Source organism: Canis aureus, chromosome 19 (assembly GCF_053574225.1).
Source record: "Canis aureus isolate CA01 chromosome 19, VMU_Caureus_v.1.0, whole genome shotgun sequence".
Lineage (NCBI taxonomy): Eukaryota > Metazoa > Chordata > Mammalia > Carnivora > Canidae > Canis > Canis aureus.
The window spans coordinates 47,654,705-47,675,480 of record NC_135629.1 but is presented as its reverse complement, the minus strand read 5'-3'; the positions used below and the strand labels follow the sequence as shown (position 1 = coordinate 47,675,480).

General features: G+C 42.4%; 3 protein-coding genes across 3 annotated transcripts; 2 read left to right on the top strand and 1 right to left on the bottom strand.

The window, feature by feature from the left end:
- The first annotated feature begins 273 nt into the window (after positions 1–273).
- LOC144289310 (olfactory receptor 10H3-like) lies at positions 274–1,218 on the top strand. Its single transcript, XM_077857470.1, has one exon. The coding sequence runs from the start codon at positions 370–372 to the stop codon at positions 1,216–1,218; it is 849 nt and encodes a 282-aa protein (XP_077713596.1). The 5' UTR covers positions 274–369.
- A 10,317-nt stretch (positions 1,219–11,535) lies between these two features.
- On the top strand, positions 11,536–12,480 carry LOC144289309 (olfactory receptor 10H3-like). The gene has a single exon (XM_077857469.1). The coding sequence runs from the start codon at positions 11,551–11,553 to the stop codon at positions 12,478–12,480; it is 930 nt and encodes a 309-aa protein (XP_077713595.1). The 5' UTR covers positions 11,536–11,550.
- Positions 12,481–18,052: 5,572 nt separating this feature from the next.
- On the bottom strand, positions 18,053–19,639 carry LOC144289308 (olfactory receptor 10H3-like). Its single transcript, XM_077857468.1, has one exon. The coding sequence runs from the start codon at positions 19,622–19,624 to the stop codon at positions 18,695–18,697; it is 930 nt and encodes a 309-aa protein (XP_077713594.1). The 5' UTR covers positions 19,625–19,639; the 3' UTR covers positions 18,053–18,694.
- Positions 19,640–20,776: the final 1,137 nt, after the last annotated feature.

The following is a 20,776-nucleotide window of genomic DNA, read 5'->3' as shown; positions in this document are numbered from 1 at the left end:
ATGGATGAGCAGGTCTCTTCCCTTCCAATGGTTACACACCTACTTTCTCTTTCTTTCCTTATAGCACCGATCACAGCTTTCAGTTCCATGCTAAAGAACAGCAGAAACAGTGAGTACCCTGGTCATTCTCCCCGTCCTAACTCAATACATCTAAAGTTTACCCATTTCACATATTTCCTATTGTTCAAACACAATATTGTTATATAGATTCATGATCTTTCTGCCGGTCCCCTCATTCCCTCTGTGATCTCAGCAGATGCAGCATCCGTGGCTGGCCAGAACTATAGCATCGTGTCTGAATTCATTCTCGTGGGCTTCTCCACCTTCCCACAGCATCTCCTGCCTGCCTTCTTTCTGTTCTACTTGCTGATGTACCTGTTCACGCTGCTGGGGAACCTGCTCATCATGGCTACTATTTGGAGTGAGCGCAGCCTGCACACGCCCATGTACCTCTTCCTGTGTGCCCTGTCCACCTCTGAGATTCTGTTCACTGTTGCCGTTACCCCCCGCATGCTGGTTGACATGCTCTCCAGCCACCGTTCCATCACCTTTGTGGCCTGTGCCACCCAGATGTTCTTCTCCTTCACGTTTGGCTTCACCCATTCCTTCTTGCTTATGATCATGGGTTATGACCGCTACGTGGCCATCTGCCACCCCCTACGCTACAACGTGCTCATGAGCATCCGCACCTGTGCCCGTTTGGTGTCCTGGACCTGGGCTGGTGGCTCAGTCATGGGGATGATGGTGACCCTGATAGTTTTTCACCTCACCTTCTGTGGGTCTAATGTGATTCATCATTTTCTCTGCCATGTGTTTTCCCTCTTAAAGTTGGCTTGTGGGAATGAGAATTCCTCAGTCACCTTGGGTGTGATCCTTGTGTGTGTCTCAGCTCTGATGGGCTGTTTATTCCTCATCATCCTCTCCTATATCTTCATCGTGGCGGCCATATTGAGGATCCCCTCTGTTGAGGGAAGGCACAAGACCTTCTCCACCTGTGTGTCCCACCTCACTATTGTTATTGTGCATTACAGTTTTGCCTCCATTATCTACCTCAAGCCGAAGGGCCCCCATTCTATGGACAGTAACACCCTGATGGCCACCACCTATACAGTCTTTACCCCGTTTCTCAGCCCAATCATTTTCAGCCTCAGGAATAAGGAGCTCAAGAATGCCATAAAGAAAAGCTTCCAGAGAAAATTCAGTCCCTTACGCTCCTGATGGCCAGTTTGGTGGTGAGGAATATGATAGAATGACTTGTGGGAATTAAGTCTACTCCTATGGACATAAGAAAATAAGGTATTGTTGGATGCATCCAGGTGTTGGAGATATGCTAGGTATTTGTTTTATCTAATTTGTTTTCTCCTGTCTTGCATAAGATTTAGTGATCACAGTCTCTTATTTAAGATCCGTTGTGATGAGCTCCATCCCATACCTGTGTCTAAGACTGTGTTATCTACTTATGGGCCAGAAAGGAGCATCACAGGAATGTGTACGGCCACTGATCCAAATCATTGACCTTACTTCCTGCACCGTAAGATAAACAGAAATAAGCATAATAAATGCCCCCTCATTGGGGCTTTTCTTTCAGGCTTTTCCAGTGTTTTATAATTACCCTTTAATATGAAAATGTACAAGTAAATAAATTATTTGTCTCCAAGAAGGTAGTTGACTCTGTCTAGTTCCTTCTGTCTTTGGATGTGATAGACCTTGAGAGAATGTTTCTGTTGATCTGAGTTGAGTGAAGGATGTCAGAATATGAAGCGAAGAGAAAGAGAGAGAAAAGGATTGGAGGGGGCAAGTATAAGGCAGGAGAGGGTTCAATGTTAGGATACAAAAACAGAGAATGTTAAAAATGTGTTGCTATCTGACATCTTCGAGAAATGCTTTCCCTTTTTCCTCTTTCCTCCCATTACTTTCGGTAAAACATTAATTTCTCATTCCTGTGTTTTACTTGAATCTATATGGGGGATGTGTTGGAGGGCACAGTGCTATCTCAAGATAGCATAAAAAGTAGTCAGGGTATGCGTACCCTGTTTAATAGATGAGAAATGTTGGTGGATGTTACACATGAATGAAGGAGTCACATGCAACTTTAGATCTGTCTGAGTCCCATGCTGGAGGTCAGCAAAACCACATGTCTGAACATCCAAGAAGAGGGCCTTCCATTGGTGTAGGGTCATACTCTAAGGTGTGGCCAGATATTTGGGCCGCAGGCAGAAAATATTTTATCATAATAAATGTAAGAATGGCTATCACATATGAGTGCTTGCTGTTTACCAAATGCTGTGGGAAAGATATCCTGTGTATTTGTTCACTCTTCTAAGATTCAAAATAAACTATTATTTTTGCACATTTAGATATGACCCACATCTATTACTATCCACATTTTTGAAATGCAGAAAATGCAAACCTGAGAGATTATTTGTCCGCAGCCACACAGCCCTGAAGTGCTGAAGCAGGAATCTATTACAATCTGCATTTGTGTGCAGTTGGTGATCAGGAATGCACCTCTCTCAAGCGCCTGCAGAGAGAAATATGGTTGTTACTGAGAGGAGGGTTGTCATTAGAAGGAATAGACAACTTTCGGGGAAGAGGGCAGGTACAGCCTGTGCACACAGCCGTTTCACACAGCCAGGGAGAAACACTGACTCCAGAGGAGTTACAGAGACACTTTGTCACATCAACACTACAATGAGACCCTGGGGTTCCATTTCATTATTTTACAATTATTTGTGTTAATGACTCATGCCAATCCGTCCTACCTGAGATGCCCTTATCCAGAACCTGTGACTATGTTCCCTTCCCTGGCCAAAGGGACTGCATGCAGATGATATGCAGTTCAGGATCTGAGACAAGAGGTTACCCTGGATCACCCAGATGGGCCTGCTATGATTGCAAGTGTCCTTATAAAAGGGGGCAAGAGAGGTCACCCACAGAGAGAATAGGGGTTGTGACACTGGAAGGAGGGATTGGAGTAGCTGAAGCAGGAACCCTGGGCCAAGGAATGCCTGCTGACTTACAGCTGGGAAACCAGGAGACAGATTCTTCCCTGAATCCCCAAAATGACGCAGCCCCGCTCACATGTACACTCACACTTGGTGACCCTGACTTTGGCTTCTGGCCTTCAACATGGAAGAGGAAAGACGTGTGTGGTTTTAAGTCACTGGTTTATGTGGTTTGTTACAGCAGCCCTAGAAAACTGACTCCTGAAATGGCATCCTGTCATTATATGTTATGTGGTTTCATGATGAAATTCATTTTAAGCCAGATTCTTAGGCCATTCTTTTTTATGGAGAAGACGTAGGGCATTGAGATTGCTCAAGAGAAGGGTTGAGTATCTTTGGTAATCCGTTAGCAGAGGTGAAGGAGTCCCAACAGCCTGGCTGCAGGATGCTTGTTGGCAGCAAGGTCCTCGGGTGTATAGCTGCAGGGTACCCAGCCCAGGGCCTGGGGAGCCCATCCTTCACATGTACTTATGACTCATATATGCTGAGTCCTTCACTTCTATGAAATATGTAGCAAGTTGCTAAGTTTGCCAGGAGGAAAAAAATGTAAAATTACAGCTCTTGACACTCTTAGAGCATTTTGCAGCCTTCACATGGTGCGGAGATCTTGCTATCTGCACTTCATTGCGGTTTATATGAATCATTTTTGAATAGCATGATTACTGTACAGTACACATTGGTACTCCAGTCCCCCGTAAATCTCCCCATTAAGTTGTAAGCTCCTCAGAGGCAAGGACTGTGTCTTGCTTACCTTTGTAGCCTACTATGCTACTATGCTTGTTCTAATGCTATTATAATATATTACATATTGTATATAGTATGCTAGAATTGTATTGTTCCACTATATAAAATGTAATATATATTAAGTTATATATAGCATGTATTATATACTATGATACTATATATATAGTATATGTAATATATAATATACCATATTAATATGGTAGATATGTTAATAAGGCATATAATATATAATATACCGCATATATTTTATATATATTGATATAAGTTATATACCAATATATAAATATAATTAATATCATTCTCTAGTACAATTGTATTATAATAGTGATAAATAAATAATAAATTGATATATATGAATATATTATGTGTATATTATTACATACATGTATATTATTACATATTATATTTGATAATAATTTATTACATTGAATTTTTATAAAACATAGTTGTTATATATAATATAATTTAATTATTATAAATGCAATGATAATATATAATTATTAATATAACATACAATAGTGACACAGTATATATTTTCATAATGAGTATAATTAAATATTAATGTGATTATAATATGTAATATAATACTAATATTATGAAATATAATACATTGCATATAATATTACATTATAATATCAGTAGATATAGAGACTTATAGGAAGAATCAGGAACCAAAACAATATTATTTGTGGCTTTTTTGAGCAGTGCTTTAAAACCATTTCTCCTATTTATTTAACTCATGCAGATAACATGGTAGAGTTTTGTACAAAAAGGAAGAAAACCACCACGTAATACTTACTAAGGCTTGCACACAGCTCAGAGTTGATGCAAGCCTACTGGACATAGTGATGTGAGATTTGCATTATCCTTTCAAAGATGAGATGTCAACCAGCACCAGATCGTTCCAATTCAAATTTTTGATTAGAGATCGCAATAAAAATTTTTTAAGGAAAGACTAGGTTTGTTTTTTGTGAATTTTCCATTCTTCTTAGAAAAGTGGCTGGAGGCACTGACAAGCTCTGAAGCAAGATTCAACCTGGGTGTGGGTGAACACAGACCCTGAGCTCCTTCCACTGGGATTTTAAAATAGTAGTTATAATAATTATTAATATTATTTTGAATCCTTGCAGGGAGCCTGTTTCTTCTTCTGCCTGTGTCTCTGCCTCTCTCTCTGTGTGTCTCTCATGACTAAATAAATAAAATCTTAAAAAGAAAAAGAAATCATCCAGAGAAAATTCAATCCCCTAATCTTCTGACAACTGGAGGTGATACAATGGTGAGGAAATGTGACAAAACTGCTGTGTCCCTAGAACTGTTCTAGGGTTTCAAGTATATGAAAACAGACACATCCACAGGAGATGGATGCATGCTTGGTATTTGTTTTTCTCCAATTAGTTTGCCCTCCTTGCATGGGATCTAGTGGTTCTGATCTCTTGTTCTTGACCCCGTGTGATGAAGTCCATCCTATCTACCTGGGGACTGGAGGGCAGCATCATGTGGGTATGTCTTGTTAATGATGCACAGGGTTCCTCTTGAATGGGCAAACAATGGAAAACTTTCCTCTCTTCCACCATAAGGATAAACAAAAATAGCATAATATCAAATGCCACATGCATTGGCCCTTTTTAAATCAAACACTGTATCCAGTATTTCATAATATTGTCTTCTAAATTATAGCAAAGCACAAAAGAAAATAAAGTATTTGCCTCAGAAGATGGTTTACTGTTCATAATTCCTTCCTGCTTTGGGAGGGATAGACCCTAAGGGAGGTTTTCTATGTTAAGAGTTTAGAAGTTGAAGGAGAGAGAGAGGAAGAGAACTAGTGGGATGGAGTCCTTTTAATTGATATGAACAGAAACTGCCTAAAATTGGATATGGGGCAAAATCTGGGAAAGGAATGAAGAAGGACAAGGAGGTTGGTAACAGGGCAATTTTCACAAAAGAATAGGGAAGAGACAATGAGAGAAGAAGGGATGAGAGATAGAAGGATAGAGACAGAAATGACAGCTGGAAGGGAGAAGGGGTTCACGCTTGTTTTAGAACTTAAAGGATGGTAAAGAGGTGTTGCTGTCTGACATCTTATGGATATCCTTTACTCTTCCCCCCATATTACTTTCAGGAAAGCATCAATTCTCATTCCTGTGTTTTACTTGAACTTATCTGGGGCATGTATTGTGGGCACAATGATATCTCAAGATGGCACAAGAGAGGTCAAGGTTGTAGGTACCCCTATCGTGCAGATGAGATCTGTTGGTGGAGGTTGCACAACACATGAAGGTAGGGGTCCCATGGAAATTTAGTTCTGAGTGACTCCCAGGCTGGGGTTTGGGAAGGCATCTGTCTGAGGATCAGGAAAGGGGGCCCTCTGTGGATCCAAACTATTACTCAAAGGTGAGACCAGATATTGGAGTTGGAGGCAGATGTGTTGTTTCGTTAAGGCCACAGGCACTAGTCATCTCAGGAGCATACAAAGACTCTCTGATCAGATGGTCATTAAACAGAGACAACACATAGACCAAAATGTGTTTAATTACATCCCAGAGAGGCATATGTTAATGTGGACTCTCCGGCTTGGACCACCAGGCCAACAGGGATAGGGAAGAACTGACCACAAGGAGAGGTAGGGCTGGACTGTTTGGTCACTTCCATTGAGCAAGAGACACCACTCTCTGAGACCCAGCTCTAAACTGCCCTTATTGTGGGAAGCCTTCTAGCGGCTTTGACCCCTGGGCAGAGTCCTGGTTTCTCACTCTGGGATGCTCAGCTCCTGCCTTCCCTTTGACCCTACTTTGACCCAAAGGGGATTAATCCAGCATCTAATTCACCCCTATCTTCCCCAAGACTGGGAGTCCCAGTCCTCAGTGGGGGCTGGGGCTCTCTGGGCAGAGCGAGACAGCAGGGAACCTTGGTTGTGTTGGAGTGTTGGAGGAAGGAGTAGAGGCAGCAGGTCCCTGGAGGCCCTCTGATGATCCTCCTGGCCCCTCCAGACCCTGAGGGCAGCCCTTGCAGGTTGGTGTCCCAGGGAGCCCCTGGGGAGCAGCCTGCTGGGAAGCTACAGCCAGGTTAAAGCACACAGCATCAGTTCCAGGAGCCCTGAGGTCTGGCCCCACACCTGCCCCTGTGTGCTGCTGACAGCATCAGGCAGGAGAGCTTCTTCTGTTCTCCCCCACTGGCTGCTTCCTGGAACAGGCAGCCCAGGCTGAGGGGACCAGGAGGCTACAGGGTAGGTGGCAATACTCGGAGTTGTGGGGAGCAAGGCCCATCTCAGGATGGGAACAGGGTTTAGGAGAAGGGTCACTAGACAAGCTCTCAGCCTTGGGCAGCTGCTGTGTGTGGGGGAGGTGGGAGTGGGGTCTTCTCAGGTTGTGCATTCTGGGGCTTGGATTCTTCACCCAGCCTACTGCTCTTTGCATCTTCTAAGTCAGCATTCTTGTTTGGGCCTGAATCTGTCCCCGCTCTCCTGAAGTGTTTCTATATGTGTGGAGGAACTTTTGGATGTCACATCTCATGGAGAGGGAAGGGATGCTACTGGCATCTGGTGGGTTGAGGCCTGCTAAAGGTTGTCCAATCTGGTATCGGTGTGGTGCATTTGTCCCAGTTGGTAAACCAGTTAATTATTATTAACTCAGCCCACAGGTTACATTAGGAGTTCACTGTCTGTGTTGCATAATCTGTGGGTTTGGACAAATGTATAGTGACATGTAGATACTGTTACAGCATCATCCAGAATAATTTCAGGTGCTCTAGTTGTCATGTGCCCAAATGGAATTACCCTGGAGTGTTCATCTGCTTTTGCTTCATTCACTGAAGATCATTTTACAGGTTCATTTATGCTGCCATGTGTGCATTGAACTGCTGCCTGGGGCTCTGCTGTTTGCATTCAGCCCATGCGACTTGCCCTCTTCCCAATTTCGATTCCCAGACAGGCTTGTCCATTTCCCCACTACAGGCAATGCTACAGAACCATCCTCCGACTTGCTCCCTTCAGACAGGTGGGACAATGGAGATAGATGGTCCCGAGCACATGTCTGGTGCACACAGCCCATGTGGTCTATGCTTCTCCATTCTCGGTTCTCACCAGCATCCCTGAGAAGTGCTTTCTCCACATATTTCCACCTGCATTGGGCATTTTCTAATCCAGGGAAATGAAGAGGTATATAGTGAAAGTCAAGGGTCGTTTCCTCAGCTCTTTCCTTACCTGAAAACCATCCTTTCACGTGTCTGTGTGCCTCCTTCTGTGAGTTTTCTGCTCATGTCCTTGGCTCATTTCTGTATTGAGGTCTCCTTAGTGTTACTGGTTTCGTATTTATTTTAGATAGTATTCCCAGGACACTTTTCAGCAACACAAATGCTCTTTTCCTAATTTCCACATACCTGTTCATGGATCTGGGACATCCTTTTTTGATCAAATTCTTTGGGGAAGTTCATTTCTGTTTCATTTTCCAATCAGTAACATTTACTAGTGAGAATGGCATCAGCTCTTACAGAAGATATGCTTATAAAATTCAAATGCTTTCTTTATATACAAACCTTCATATATATATGAATGACATATATATAAAACCTTCATATACCCATTTCTTGTCTTTTTATTTATTTATTTATTTAAAATTTTTTTTCTTGTCTTTTTAAAATCACCTTCCCATCTGTGTTTTTGAGGTTTGCTTAAAAGTACTTCATCACTCTTAGTTCACAAAGTTGTTCTCCTGCACCTTCTCCTACATACCTCATATTCCCTTCTATGGGTGAAATCCATCTGGATTCTACCTTTGTGTACAATCACAAACTCAGGTTTACACCGTTTCACAAAATCACCATTTTCCCACCACAAACCAGTAAACAATCCATTTTTTCTGTTTGATTGTGCTGCCACCTTTACCACTTATTGGGTTTTGAATTAGGCAGGGATATCTCTGAGGTATCCAACCAGCGTTATCCAGTATCATACATATGATACATGTTTGTTCTAGGCTCATAATTGTTTTTTTTTTTGAAGATTTTATTTATTTGACAGAGAGAGAGTAAGAGAGCACAAGCAGGGGAGAAGCAGGAGTCACTGAGCAGCGAGCTGGACCCCAGCACCGTGGTATCATGACCCCAGCGTAAGGCAGACACACTTAACCAACTGCGCCACCCAGACATCCCTAGGCTCACAATTTTTAAAATTATTCTGAGTCTATAAGTGAGTCTCAATATGAGGATAGATATCTTTGTATCTCTCTTGTGTATTCCATTTTTATTTATTATTTATTTATTTATTTATTTATTTATTTATCAAATTTATTTATTTGAGAGAGAGAGAGAGTGTGTGTGTGAACGAGTGGGCGAGGTGCAGAGGGAAGGAGACAAGCACAACCCAGATACCCCTTAAATTTAACTTCTTAAATTGTTTATTTATTTATTTATTTATTTATTTATTTATTTATTTATTTATGATAGTCACACACAGAGAGAGAGAGGCAGAGACAAAGGCAGAGGGAGAAGCAGGCCCCATGCACCGGGAGCCCGACGTGGGATTCGATCCCGGGACTCCAGGATCACGCCCTGGGCCAAAGGCAGGCGCCAAACCGCTGCGCCACCCAGGGATCCCCAAATTGTTTTTTTTTAAGATTTTATTTATTTATTCATGAAAGACAGAGAGAGGTGAAGACATAACAGAGGGAGAAGCAGGCTCCCTGCAAGGAGCCCGATGTGGGACTCGATCCCAGGACCCCAGGACACGCCCTGAGCCCAAGGCAGTGGCTCAACTGCTGAGCCACCCAGACGTCCCTAACTTCTTAAATTGTAAATGCAGTTGCACTGGGTATAATTTGGAGGAAGAACTGACATAATTGTTACATTAACTCATCCCATCCAAGAGAGCACATTGGCTTTCATGTTTTTCATGTATCCAGACCGTCTTCTACATATCTATCAGTGGTAAAACTTCTATCCTTGGAGATATTGCATGTGTTTGGCTAATTCCTAGATATTTTATAACAGAGGTTTTCAAAGTGTGATATGAGGACCCTGGGGTCCCAGAGACTCTTTCTAGGGGCCATTAGGTCCTCACTTTTCCAATGAAGGTGAGGCTGTGTTTTTGTCATATGTTCAACTAAAAACTGCATATAGCCACAGGCTGAATGAAGGAATAGATACAGACATTGTCTTGTGTCCCACCCAGCCAGCATTGGACAAACTTGTTAAAATATAAAACAAAGCCACACTCTCACTAAATGAGTTTTTTAAATGCAGTTACTTTCTGGGGTGCCTGGGTGGCTCAGTCGGTTAAGTGTCTACCTTCAGCTCAGGTCTAGTTCTGGGTGTCCTAGGATTGAGCCCCCTGCTCAGTGCAGAGCTTGCTTCTCCTTCTCCCTCCACCTGTCACTCCCTCTGCTTGTACTCTCTCTCTCTGTGTCAAACAAACAAATAAAATCTTTTAAAAGATGGAATTACTTTCCTAAAATGTTAATTATATTGACATTACACTGTTCCTTTAGGTTGAATCAAATGTTGGTTATTGTTCTGTAAAATGTGTTAATAACTAAATATTTTCAAAAAATCTGTTTTAATTCTAATATGGTAAGAATGGAGTGTTATAACTTATTCAAACAAAAGCTTTCTAGTGGACTCAATAATTTTCTAGCATAAAGAAATCCTGAAGCCAGGGGCTCCTGGATAGCTCAGTTGGTTAAGTGTCTGCCTTTGGCTCAGATCATGATCCCTGGGATTGAACCCCACGTTGGACTCCCAGTTCAGTGGGGAGTCTGTTTCTCCCTCTCCCTCTGCCCTTCCCCAAATCAGGCTGTCTCTCATTCTCTCACTCAAATAAATAAATAAACAAAAGTCTTTGTTAAAAAGGAAAAGAAAAGAAAAATCCTCAGGCCAAAATATTTGAGAGCTGTCTCCTTATAGTTTGTGTCACTAATGGTAATGTTATCTTACTTTTTCCTTAAATTCTATGTTTTGCATGATTATTGTTGGTATAATTCTATGAGAAATACTATGAGTTTGGGAAGATGATCTAGTCTTCTTCAGCTTGTGTTCTTTCTTTGTTTTAATATATTGTGCCTTCATTCTTTTACTTTTCTAGATAGGTGATCACGCCTCTTCCCTTCCAATCCAGATACTCCTTCTTTTTATATCTTTCCTCAAGTACTGTTCCAGGCTATCAGTGCCCACCTAATGAGCAGCAGAGACAGTGAGTGGCCTTGCTTATTCCTGATTCTGAAATAATGCATTGATAAATTCCCACATCATATACTATTTGATAGTTTTGTAGTATATATTCTTAGTTAAGAAAGTCTCAGTCGGTTTCAGGTTTAGAAAAAGCTTTTTAAAAATCTTTAAGGGTTCCCTGGGTGGCTCAGCGGTTGAGCGTCTGCCTTTGGCTCAGGGTGTGATCCCGGAGTCCCGGGATCGAGTCCCACATTGGGCTCCCTGCATGGAGCCTGCTTCTCCCTCTGCCTGTGTCTCTGCCTCTCTGTGTCTCTCATGAATAAATAAATAAAATCCTTTAAAAAAATCTTTAAGATATATACATATATTAATCATCATGCTATTTATCTAAAATAATACAATGTTACATGTCAATTATCTATCAACTTTCAAATCATAAATAGGAACTGAAATTTGGTAATCCAGGATTGCTGCCTGGATTGATATAATTCATGGCATTTCCTTTTTGGTTTATTCATGTGACTAATCACACGTAGGTTTTCTGACACTGTCTCATCCTTGTCCTTCATGGAATAAACCATGTATCTTCATATCCTTTCTGGCCTCAGCAGATGCAGCTTCCGTGGCTGGTCAGAACTATAGCATGGTGTCTGAATTCATCCTCGTGGGCTTCTCCACCTTCCCACAGCATCTCCTGCCTGCCTTCTTTCTGTTCTACTTGCTGATGTACCTGTTCACGCTGTTGGGGAACCTGCTCATCATGGCTACTGTCTGGAGTGAGCGCAGCCTGCACACGCCCATGTACCTCTTCCTGTGTGCCCTGTCCATCTCTGAGATTCTGTTCACTGTTACCCTCACCCCCCGCATGCTGGTTGACATGCTCTCCAGCCACCGCTCCATCACCTTTGTGGCCTGTGCCACCCAGATGTTCTTCTCCTTCACGTTTGGCTTCACCCATTCCTTCTTGCTCATGATCATGGGCTATGACCGCTACGTGGCCATCTGCCACCCCCTGCGCTACAACGTGCTCATGAGCCCCCGTGGATGTGCCCGCCTCGTGTCCTGGACCTGGGCTGGTGGCTCAGTCATGGGGATGATGGTGACCCTGATAGTTTTTCATCTCACCTTCTGTGGGTCTAACGTGATCCACCATTTTGCCTGCCATGTGCTTTCCCTCCTACAGTTGGCCTGTGGGAAGGAGACATTCTCTGTCACCTTGGGAGTGATTCTGGTGTGTGTCTCAGCTCTGATGGGCTGCTTATCCCTCATTGTCCTCTCTTATGTCTTCATCGTGGCTGCCATCTTGAGGATCCCGTCTGCTGAGGGCAGACACAAGACCTTCTCCACGTGTGTTTCCCACCTCACTGTGGTCATTGTGCACTATGGTTTTGCCTCCATTATCTACCTCAAGCCCAAGGGCCCCCATTCTACGGACAGTAACACTCTAATGGCCACCACCTATATAGTCTTCACCCCGTTTCTCAGCCCAATCATTTTCAGCCTCAGGAATAAGGAGCTCAAGAATGCCATAAAGAAAAGCTTCCAGAGAAAATTCAGTCCCCTTAGCTCCTGACAGCTAGAGGAAATATTGTGGTGAGGAAATATGACAGAAGTGCTGCGAATAATAAGGACTCATTCCATAGGAGTTTTGTAGGGATCAGTATATGAAAATACTGCATAGGTATTGATGGATGCATCCATAGGTGTTGGAGCAGGCTAGGTATTTGTTTTTCTACCACGGTTTTCCTCACTCTTGCATAGGTTCTAGCAATCATTATCTCTTATTCTTGACCCCATGTGATGAACCCCCTCATATTACTTCTTTCTAAGAATGTGTTATCTACCTATGGACTGGTAGGGGCATCACATGGATGTGTCTGGGCACTAATGTCAATGGTTCTTCTTGAGTGGAGAAGCAAAGAAGGACCTTCCTCTCTGCCATGAAAAGAATAAACAAAAATAAGCATAATAATAAATAGCACCATAGGGCACCTGGGTGACTCAGTGGTTGAGCCTCTGTGTTTGGCTCAGGTCAATACAAGTCCCAGGGGTCCTGGGATTGCATTGCTCATCAGGCTCCCCACAGGGGACCTACTTCTCCCTCTGCCTGTGTCTCTGCCTCTCTCTCTGTGTCTTTCATGATTAAATAAATAAAAATCTTTTTAAAAAATAATAAATACCACCCGCATTGAGGCTTTTCTTATCAGGCACTGTGTCCAATGTTTTATTTTTATTTTATTTCATTTTTTTATTGGAGTTCAATTTGCCAACGTATAGCATAACACCCAGTGCTAATCCCATCATGTGTCCAGTGTTTTATAAGTATTATCTTTTAATTATAACAAATGCACAAAAGAACATAAACTATTTGTCTCCAAGGAGATGGTTGACTGTTTATAGTTTCGCACTGTCTTTGAAGGAGATAGACCCTAGGCAGTTTTCAATGTTGATATGAGTTGAGTGACAGATGTCTAAAATGCAAAGTGGAGAAAGAGAGAGACAGAGGAACAGAGACAGAGATGGGGTAGGGGAGAAGGTTCAGTGTTTACCTAAGAACATACAGAATGTTAAAAGGGTATCGCATTCTGATAACTTATGGAAATTCTTTTTCCTATTGCCTCACATTACTTTCAGTAAAACATCAATTTCTCGTTCCTGTGTTTTACTTGACTCTATATGGGGGATGTGTTGGAGGGTACAGTGCTATGTGAAGATGGCACAGAGAGAGATGGCTATGTGAAGATCACACCCTTAATGCAGATGAGAAATGTTGGTATGAAGGAGTCGCATGGAGATCTGTCTGACTCCAATCCTGAGGTTCTGGAAACTATACACACACACACACACACACACATATACAAATGTATGCATATACACATGTGCATACATACACACATACAAATATACACATATATATGTATACATATGTGTATATATGTTTATGTGTATATATACGTATGTGTGTGTGTGTGTATAAATAAATATATGGTTTCCAGAACCTTAGGATTTGAGTCAGACAGATCTCCATGCGACTCCTTCATTCCAACATTTCTCATCTACATTGTATACATCTGTATATGTGTGTATATATATATATATATGTATATATATATGTATATGTAAGTATAAATTCTTACTAAAAGTTGTGGCCAGATATTTGAGTTGCAAGCAGCGTATGTTCTATAATAATAAACCTAAGAATGGCTATCACATATGAGGGCCTGCTGTTTGCCAAATGTTGTGGGAAGGGTTTCCTGTGCACTCACTTTTCTACCCTCAAATTATTATTTCTGCACATTTAGATATGACCCACATCTATTACTATTCACATTTTTGAAAAGTAGAAAATGCAAGAGATTATTTGTCCCCAGCCACAGTGTCCTGAAGTGCTGAAGCAGGAATCTATTACAATCTGCATGTGTGTGCAGTTGGTGATCAGGAATGCACCTCTCTCTCCCGTGCCTGCAGAGAGAAGTGTGGTTGTGACCAGGAGGAGAGGGCTGTCATTACAAGGAATAGACACCTTTCAGGGAAGAGGGCAGGTACAGCCTGGGCACACAGCTCTTTCACACAGCCAGAGAGAAACACTGACTCCAGAGGAGTTACAGAGACACTTTGTACACATCAACACTGACAATGAGACCCTGGGGTTCCATTTTATTAGTTTACAATTATTGGTGTTAATGACTCATGCCAATCTGTTCTACCTGAGATGCCCTTATCCAGAGCCTGTGACTATGTTCCCTTTCCTGGTCAAAGGGACTGCATGCAGATGAGATGTACTTAAGGGTCTGAGACAGCCACAAGCAATAAACAGATGAATTCAAAACATATTGTAACATTAAATATGTTTTTTTTAACATTAAATATGTTATATGACATATACACACCCGTGTATATATATATATACACAAGTATATGTTTACACATCCATCCTGATAGTTCTCTTTCTCTGAGGAACTCATTTCCCCCTTAGGACTGCTTTTGCTGCATCCCAAAGATTTTGAACGGTTGTATCTTCATTCTCATTAGTTTCCATGAATCTTTTTAATTCTTCCTTAATTTCCTGGTTGACCCTTTTATCTTTGAGCAGGATGGTCCTTAACCTCCACGTGTTTGAGGTCCTTCCAAACTTCTTGTTGTGATTGAGTTCTAATTTCAAGGCATTATGGTCTGAGAATATGCAGGGGACAATCCCAATCTTTTGGTATCAGTTCAGACCCGATTTGTGACCCAATATGTGGTCTATTCTGGAGAAAGTTCCATGTGAGCTTGAGAAGAATGTGTATTCAGTTGAGTTTGGATGTAAAGTTCTGTAGATATCTGTGAAATCCATCTGGTCCAGTGTATCATTTAAAGCTCTCGTTTCTTTGGAGATGTTGTGCTTAGAAGACCTATCGAGTATAGAAAGAGCTAGATTGAAGTCACCAAGTATAAGTGTATTATTATCTAAGTATTTCTTCACTTTGGTTAATAATTGATTTATATATTTGGCAGCTCCCACATTCGGGGCATATATATTGAGGATTGCTAAGTCCTCTTGTTGAATAGATCCTTTAAGTATGATATAGTGTCCCTCTTCATCTCTCATTACAGTCTTTGGGGTAAATTTTAGTTTATCGGATATAAGGATGGCTACCCCTGCTTTCTTTTGAGGACCATTCGAATGGTAAATGGTTCTCCAACCTTTTATTTTCAGGCTGTAGGTGTCCTTCTGTCTAAAATAAGTCTCTTGTAGACAGCAAATAGATGGGTCCTGCTTTTTTATCCAGTCTGAAACCCTGCGCCTTTTGATGGGGTCATTAAGCCCGTTCACATTCAGAGTTACTATTGAGAGATATGAGTTTAGTGTCATCATGATATCTATTCAGTCCTTGTTTTTGTGGACTGTTCCACTGAACTTCTTCTTAAAGGGGAATTTTAAGAGTCCCCCTTAAAATTTCTTGCAGAGCTGGTTTGGAGGTCACATATTCTTTTAGTTGCTGCCTGTCTTGGAAGCTCTTTATCTCTCCTTCCATTTTGAATGAGAGCCTTGCTGGATAAAGTATTCTAGGTTGCATGTTCTTCTCATTTAGGACCCTGAATATATCCTGCCAGCCCTTTCTGGCCTGCCAGGTCTCTGTGGAGAGGTCTGCTGTTACCCTAATACTCCTCCCCATAAAATCAGGGATTTCTTGTCTCTTGCTGCTTTAAGGATCTTCTCTTTATCTTTGGAATTTGCAAGCTTCACAATTAAATGTCGAGGTGTTGAAAGGTTTTTATTGATTTTAGGGGGGGATCTCTCTATTTCCTGGATCTGAATGCCTGTTTCCCTTCCCAGATTAGGAAAGTTTTCAGCTAGAATTTGTTCAAATACATATTCTGGCCCTCTGTCCCTTTCGGCGCCCTCGGGAACCCCAATTAAACGTAGGTTTTTCTTTCTCTCTGAGGAACTCAAATACAAAAAAACTCAAAAGGTAAAACGCCTTGTAGAAATGTCCCCTTTCCAGCTAAAGAGATGAGTTCCAGATCTCCGGATCCCTGGTGGGTTTTGCTTCATGTAAGTTTCTCCACCAGGTCAGGCCCCTGCAATTCAGCGTTCTCTCTGACGATGTGCGTGTCCATGTATCCTTGTAATGCAGAGGCCTCATCACTCAGGAGTTTTAGCATCTCCTCTGACTCATGCAGTCCACACGGAGCACGGAGAATGTTCCTGTTGCCCTCCAGTTTCTAGTCTACCGAGTTTGTTGGGTGGAGACCATAGGCCCTGGGCTGGGTGCCCTACAGCTATACAGTCATGTGTGTCCTCACATCACACCTGAGGGCTTTGCAGCCAATGAGCAAATCCTGCAGCCGGGCTGTTGGGACTCCTTCACCTCTGCTAATGGATTTCCAAAGATACTCAGCCCTTCCCTTAAGGAATCTCAATGCCCTAAGTCTTCTCCATAAAGAAGAATGGCCTAAGAATCTGGCTTGAAATGAATTTTGTCATGAAATCACATAACATATAATGACAGGATGCCATTTCAGGAGTCAGTTTTCTAGGGCTGCTGTAAGCACATAAACCAGTGATTTAAAACCATACACATCTCTCCTCCTCCATGTTGGAGGCCAGAAGCCAAAGTCAGGGTCACCAGGTGTGAGTCAATGTGTGAGCAGGGCTGTGTCCTTTGGGGGAATCAGGGGAGAATCTGTCTCCTGCTTTCCCAGCAGTGAGAGTCAGCAGGCATTCCTTGGCTCAAGTTCCCGCCTCAGTTACTCCAATCCCTCCTTCCTGTGTCACAACCCCTAGACTTCTCTCTGAGTCTTAACTCTCTTGCTCCCTTTTATAAGGACACTTGCAATCATAGCAGGCCCATCTGGGTGATCCTGGGTAACCTCCTGTCTCAGATCCTGAACTGCATCTCATCTGCAGGCAGATGCATTTCAAAAATGTGAACAATTTGGGTGCTTGGGTGGCTCTTTTGGTTAAGCATCCCACTCTTCATTTAGGCTCAGGTCACGATCTTAGGGTCCTGGAATCGAGCACCACATAGGGTCTGCTTGAGATTCTCTCTCTCCTTCTTCCTCTCCCCATCCTGCTCACTCTCTTTCTCTCTCTCTCACTCTCTCAAAAAAATGTGAGAAGTAATAGATGTGGGTAATAAATGTGGAAAAGTAATACTTTATTTTGGGTCTTAGAAGAATGAATGCATAGGAAACCTTTCCTACATTTGGCAAGCAGCAGGCACTCACATATGATAGTAATTCTTACATTTTTGTTATAAAAACGTCTTTTTCTGGCAACTCAATTATCTGGCCACAACTTTGAATATTAACTTACCCAACAAAAGTCCCCCTTCCTGGATCCTGAGACATATGGTTTTCTGAACCCCAGCATGGTAGTCAAACAGACCTAAAGTTGTATGTGACCCCTTCATTTACATGTTGTATGACCTCCACCAACATTTCTCATCTATTAAAGGGGGTACCCACACCCTTGACCTCTCTTTTTGCCATCTTGAGATAGCATTGTGTCCTCCAAGACGTGCTCCAAATAGATTACATAAAACACAGGAATGAGAATTGATACTTTATTGAAAGCAACGTAGGGAAAAAGGGAAAAGGATTTCCATAAGATGTCAGAAAGCAACACACATTTAACATTCTGTATGTTCTTACCTCAGCACTAAACCCTCCTTGCCACCCTATCTCTCTCCTTTTCTCCATGTCACATTCTGACATCCATCACTCAACTAAGTTCAACATAGAAACATCCTTCAGGTCTATCTGTCCCAAGGGCAGAAGGAGCTATTACATTCAACCATCTCCTTGGAGAAAAATAGTTAATTTTCTTTCTGCATTTGTTGTAATTCAGAGAACATTTATAAAAACACTGGACACAGTGCCTGGTGAGAAAAGCCCCAGTGCTGGTGGCATTTATTATTATGTTACCTTTATGTATGTTATGGTAAAGGCAGGTGAGAGTCCTCCCTTGCTTGTCTATTGAGGAAGAACTCTCTTCATCAATGCCTGCACATGCATGTGACTCTTTCTACCAGCCCATAGAGAAATAACACATTGTTGGAAAGAGGTAATGGGATGGTGTTAATCACAAAGGGTCAAAAATAAGAGATGATGATTGCTAGAGCCTATGCAAGAGAGAGGGGACAAACATATGGAAAAACTAATATGTAGCCTGCTCCAACACCTATGGATGCATCCAACAATACCTATTTAGTATTTCATATATTGAATACCTACAACAGTCCCCTGGAGATGATCATACCCCCAGTCATGTATCATATTCTTCATCACCAAACTGGCCATCAGGAACTTAGGGGACTGAATTTTCTCTGGAAGCTTTTCTTTATGGCATTCTTGAGCTCCTTATTCCTGAGGCTGAAAATGATTGGGCTGAGAAACGGGGTGAAGACTGTATATGTGGTGGCCATCAGGGTGTTACTGTCCATAGAATGGGGGCCCTTGGGCTTGAGGTAGATAATGGAGGCAAAACCATAGTGCACAATAACAATAGTGAGGTGGGACACACAGGTAGAGAATGTCTTGTGTCTGCCCTCAGCAGAGGGGATCCTCAATATGGCGGCCACAATGAAGATGTAGGAGAGGACGATGAGGAATAAGCAGCCCATCAGAGCTGAGACACACACCAGAATCACACTCAAGGTGACAGAGGAATTCTCATTCCCACAAGACAACTTTAGGAGGGAAAGCACATGGCAGAAAAAATGATGAATCACATTAGACTTACAGAAGGTGAGATGAAAAACTATCAGGGTCACCATCATCCCCATGACTGAGCCACCAGCCCAGGTCCAGGACACCAAACGGGCACAGGTGCGGGTGCTCATGAGCATGTTGTAGCGCAGGGGGTGGCAGATGGCTACATAGCGGTCATAGCCCATGATCATGAGCAAGAAGGAATGGGTGAAGCCAAACGTGAAGGAGAAGAACATCTGGGTGGCACAGTCCATAAAAGTGATGGAACGGTGGCTGGAGAGCATGTCAACCAGCATGCGGGGGGTGATGGCAACAGTGAAGAGAATCTCAGAGGTGGACAGGGCACACAGGAAGAGGTACATGGGTGTGTGCAGGCTGCGCTCACTCCAGACAGTAGCCATGATGAGCAGGTTCCCCAGCAGCGTGAACAGGTACATCAGCAAGTAGAACAGAAAAAAGGCAGGCAAGAGATGCTGTGGGAAGGTGGAGAAGCCCACGAGGATGAATTCAGACACCATGCTATAGTTCTGACCAGCCACGGATGCTGCATCTGCTGAGGCCAGAAAGAATATGAAGATACATGGTTAATTCCATGAAGGACAAGGATGAGACAGTATCAGAAAACCTACATGTGATTAGTCACATGAATAAACCAAAAAGGAAATTCTATGTAATTATATCATTCAGGCAGCAATCCGGATTGCTAAAGTCAACGTCTATTTATGATTTTACAAATTTATATATAATTAACACAAAACATCGTATTGCTTTATATATGTAACATACTAATTGACATATGTACATGTCTTGAAGATTTTCTTAAATATTTATTTATTTATTTGTTTGTTTGACAAAGAGAGGAGAAAGAGATCACACAAACACAGGGAGAGGCAGGCAGGCAGAGGGAGAGGGAGAAACAAGTTCCCCCCTGAACAGAGAGCCTGATGTGGGGCTTGATCCCAGGACCCTGGGATCATGACCTGGGCCAAAGACAGATGCTAACCCACTGAGCCATCCAGGAATCCTTTGAAGATTTTTTAAAAAATTTATTTATTCATGATAGACAGAGAGTGAGAGAGAGAGAGAGAGAGAGAGAGGCAGAGACACAGGAGTGCCGGGACCTCGACACGGGACTCAATCTGGGTACTCGATCTGGGGACTCCAGGATCGGACCCTGGGCCAAAGGCAGGCACTAAACCACTGAGCCACCCAGGGATCCCCTCCTTGAAGATTTTTAAAAAGCTTCTTCTCAACCCGAAACTAACTGAAGCTTTTTTGGCTAGCTAAGAATATATACCACAAAACTGGCAAATAGTACATGAAGTGGGAAACTAACAATGCATTATATTAGAATCAGGAACAAGCCAAGCTTACTCACTGTCTCTGCTGGTCATTAGCTGGGAACTGATAGCCTGGAGTGCTACTTGAGGATGGTAAGAAAAGAAGGATGATCAGGATCAGAAGGGAAGAGATGTGATCATCTACCTAGAAAGGTAAAAGGATAAAGGTGGAATATATTTGAGCAAACATAGAACTCAAGCTGCAGAAGATTAGATCAACATCCCAAACTCATAATATGTCCTGTAGAATTACACCCATAGTAATCATGCAAAACATACAATTTAAGGAAAAAGTAAGATAACATGACCATTAGTGATACCAACTATAAC

Excerpts from the sequence above, each read along its gene's own strand:
- LOC144289310 (XM_077857470.1), top strand. The coding sequence starts at position 370 with ATGTACCTGTTCACGCTGCTGGGGAACCTGCTCATCATGGCTACTATT.
- LOC144289309 (XM_077857469.1), top strand. The coding sequence starts at position 11,551 with ATGGTGTCTGAATTCATCCTCGTGGGCTTCTCCACCTTCCCACAGCAT.
- LOC144289308 (XM_077857468.1), bottom strand. The coding sequence starts at position 19,624 with ATGGTGTCTGAATTCATCCTCGTGGGCTTCTCCACCTTCCCACAGCAT.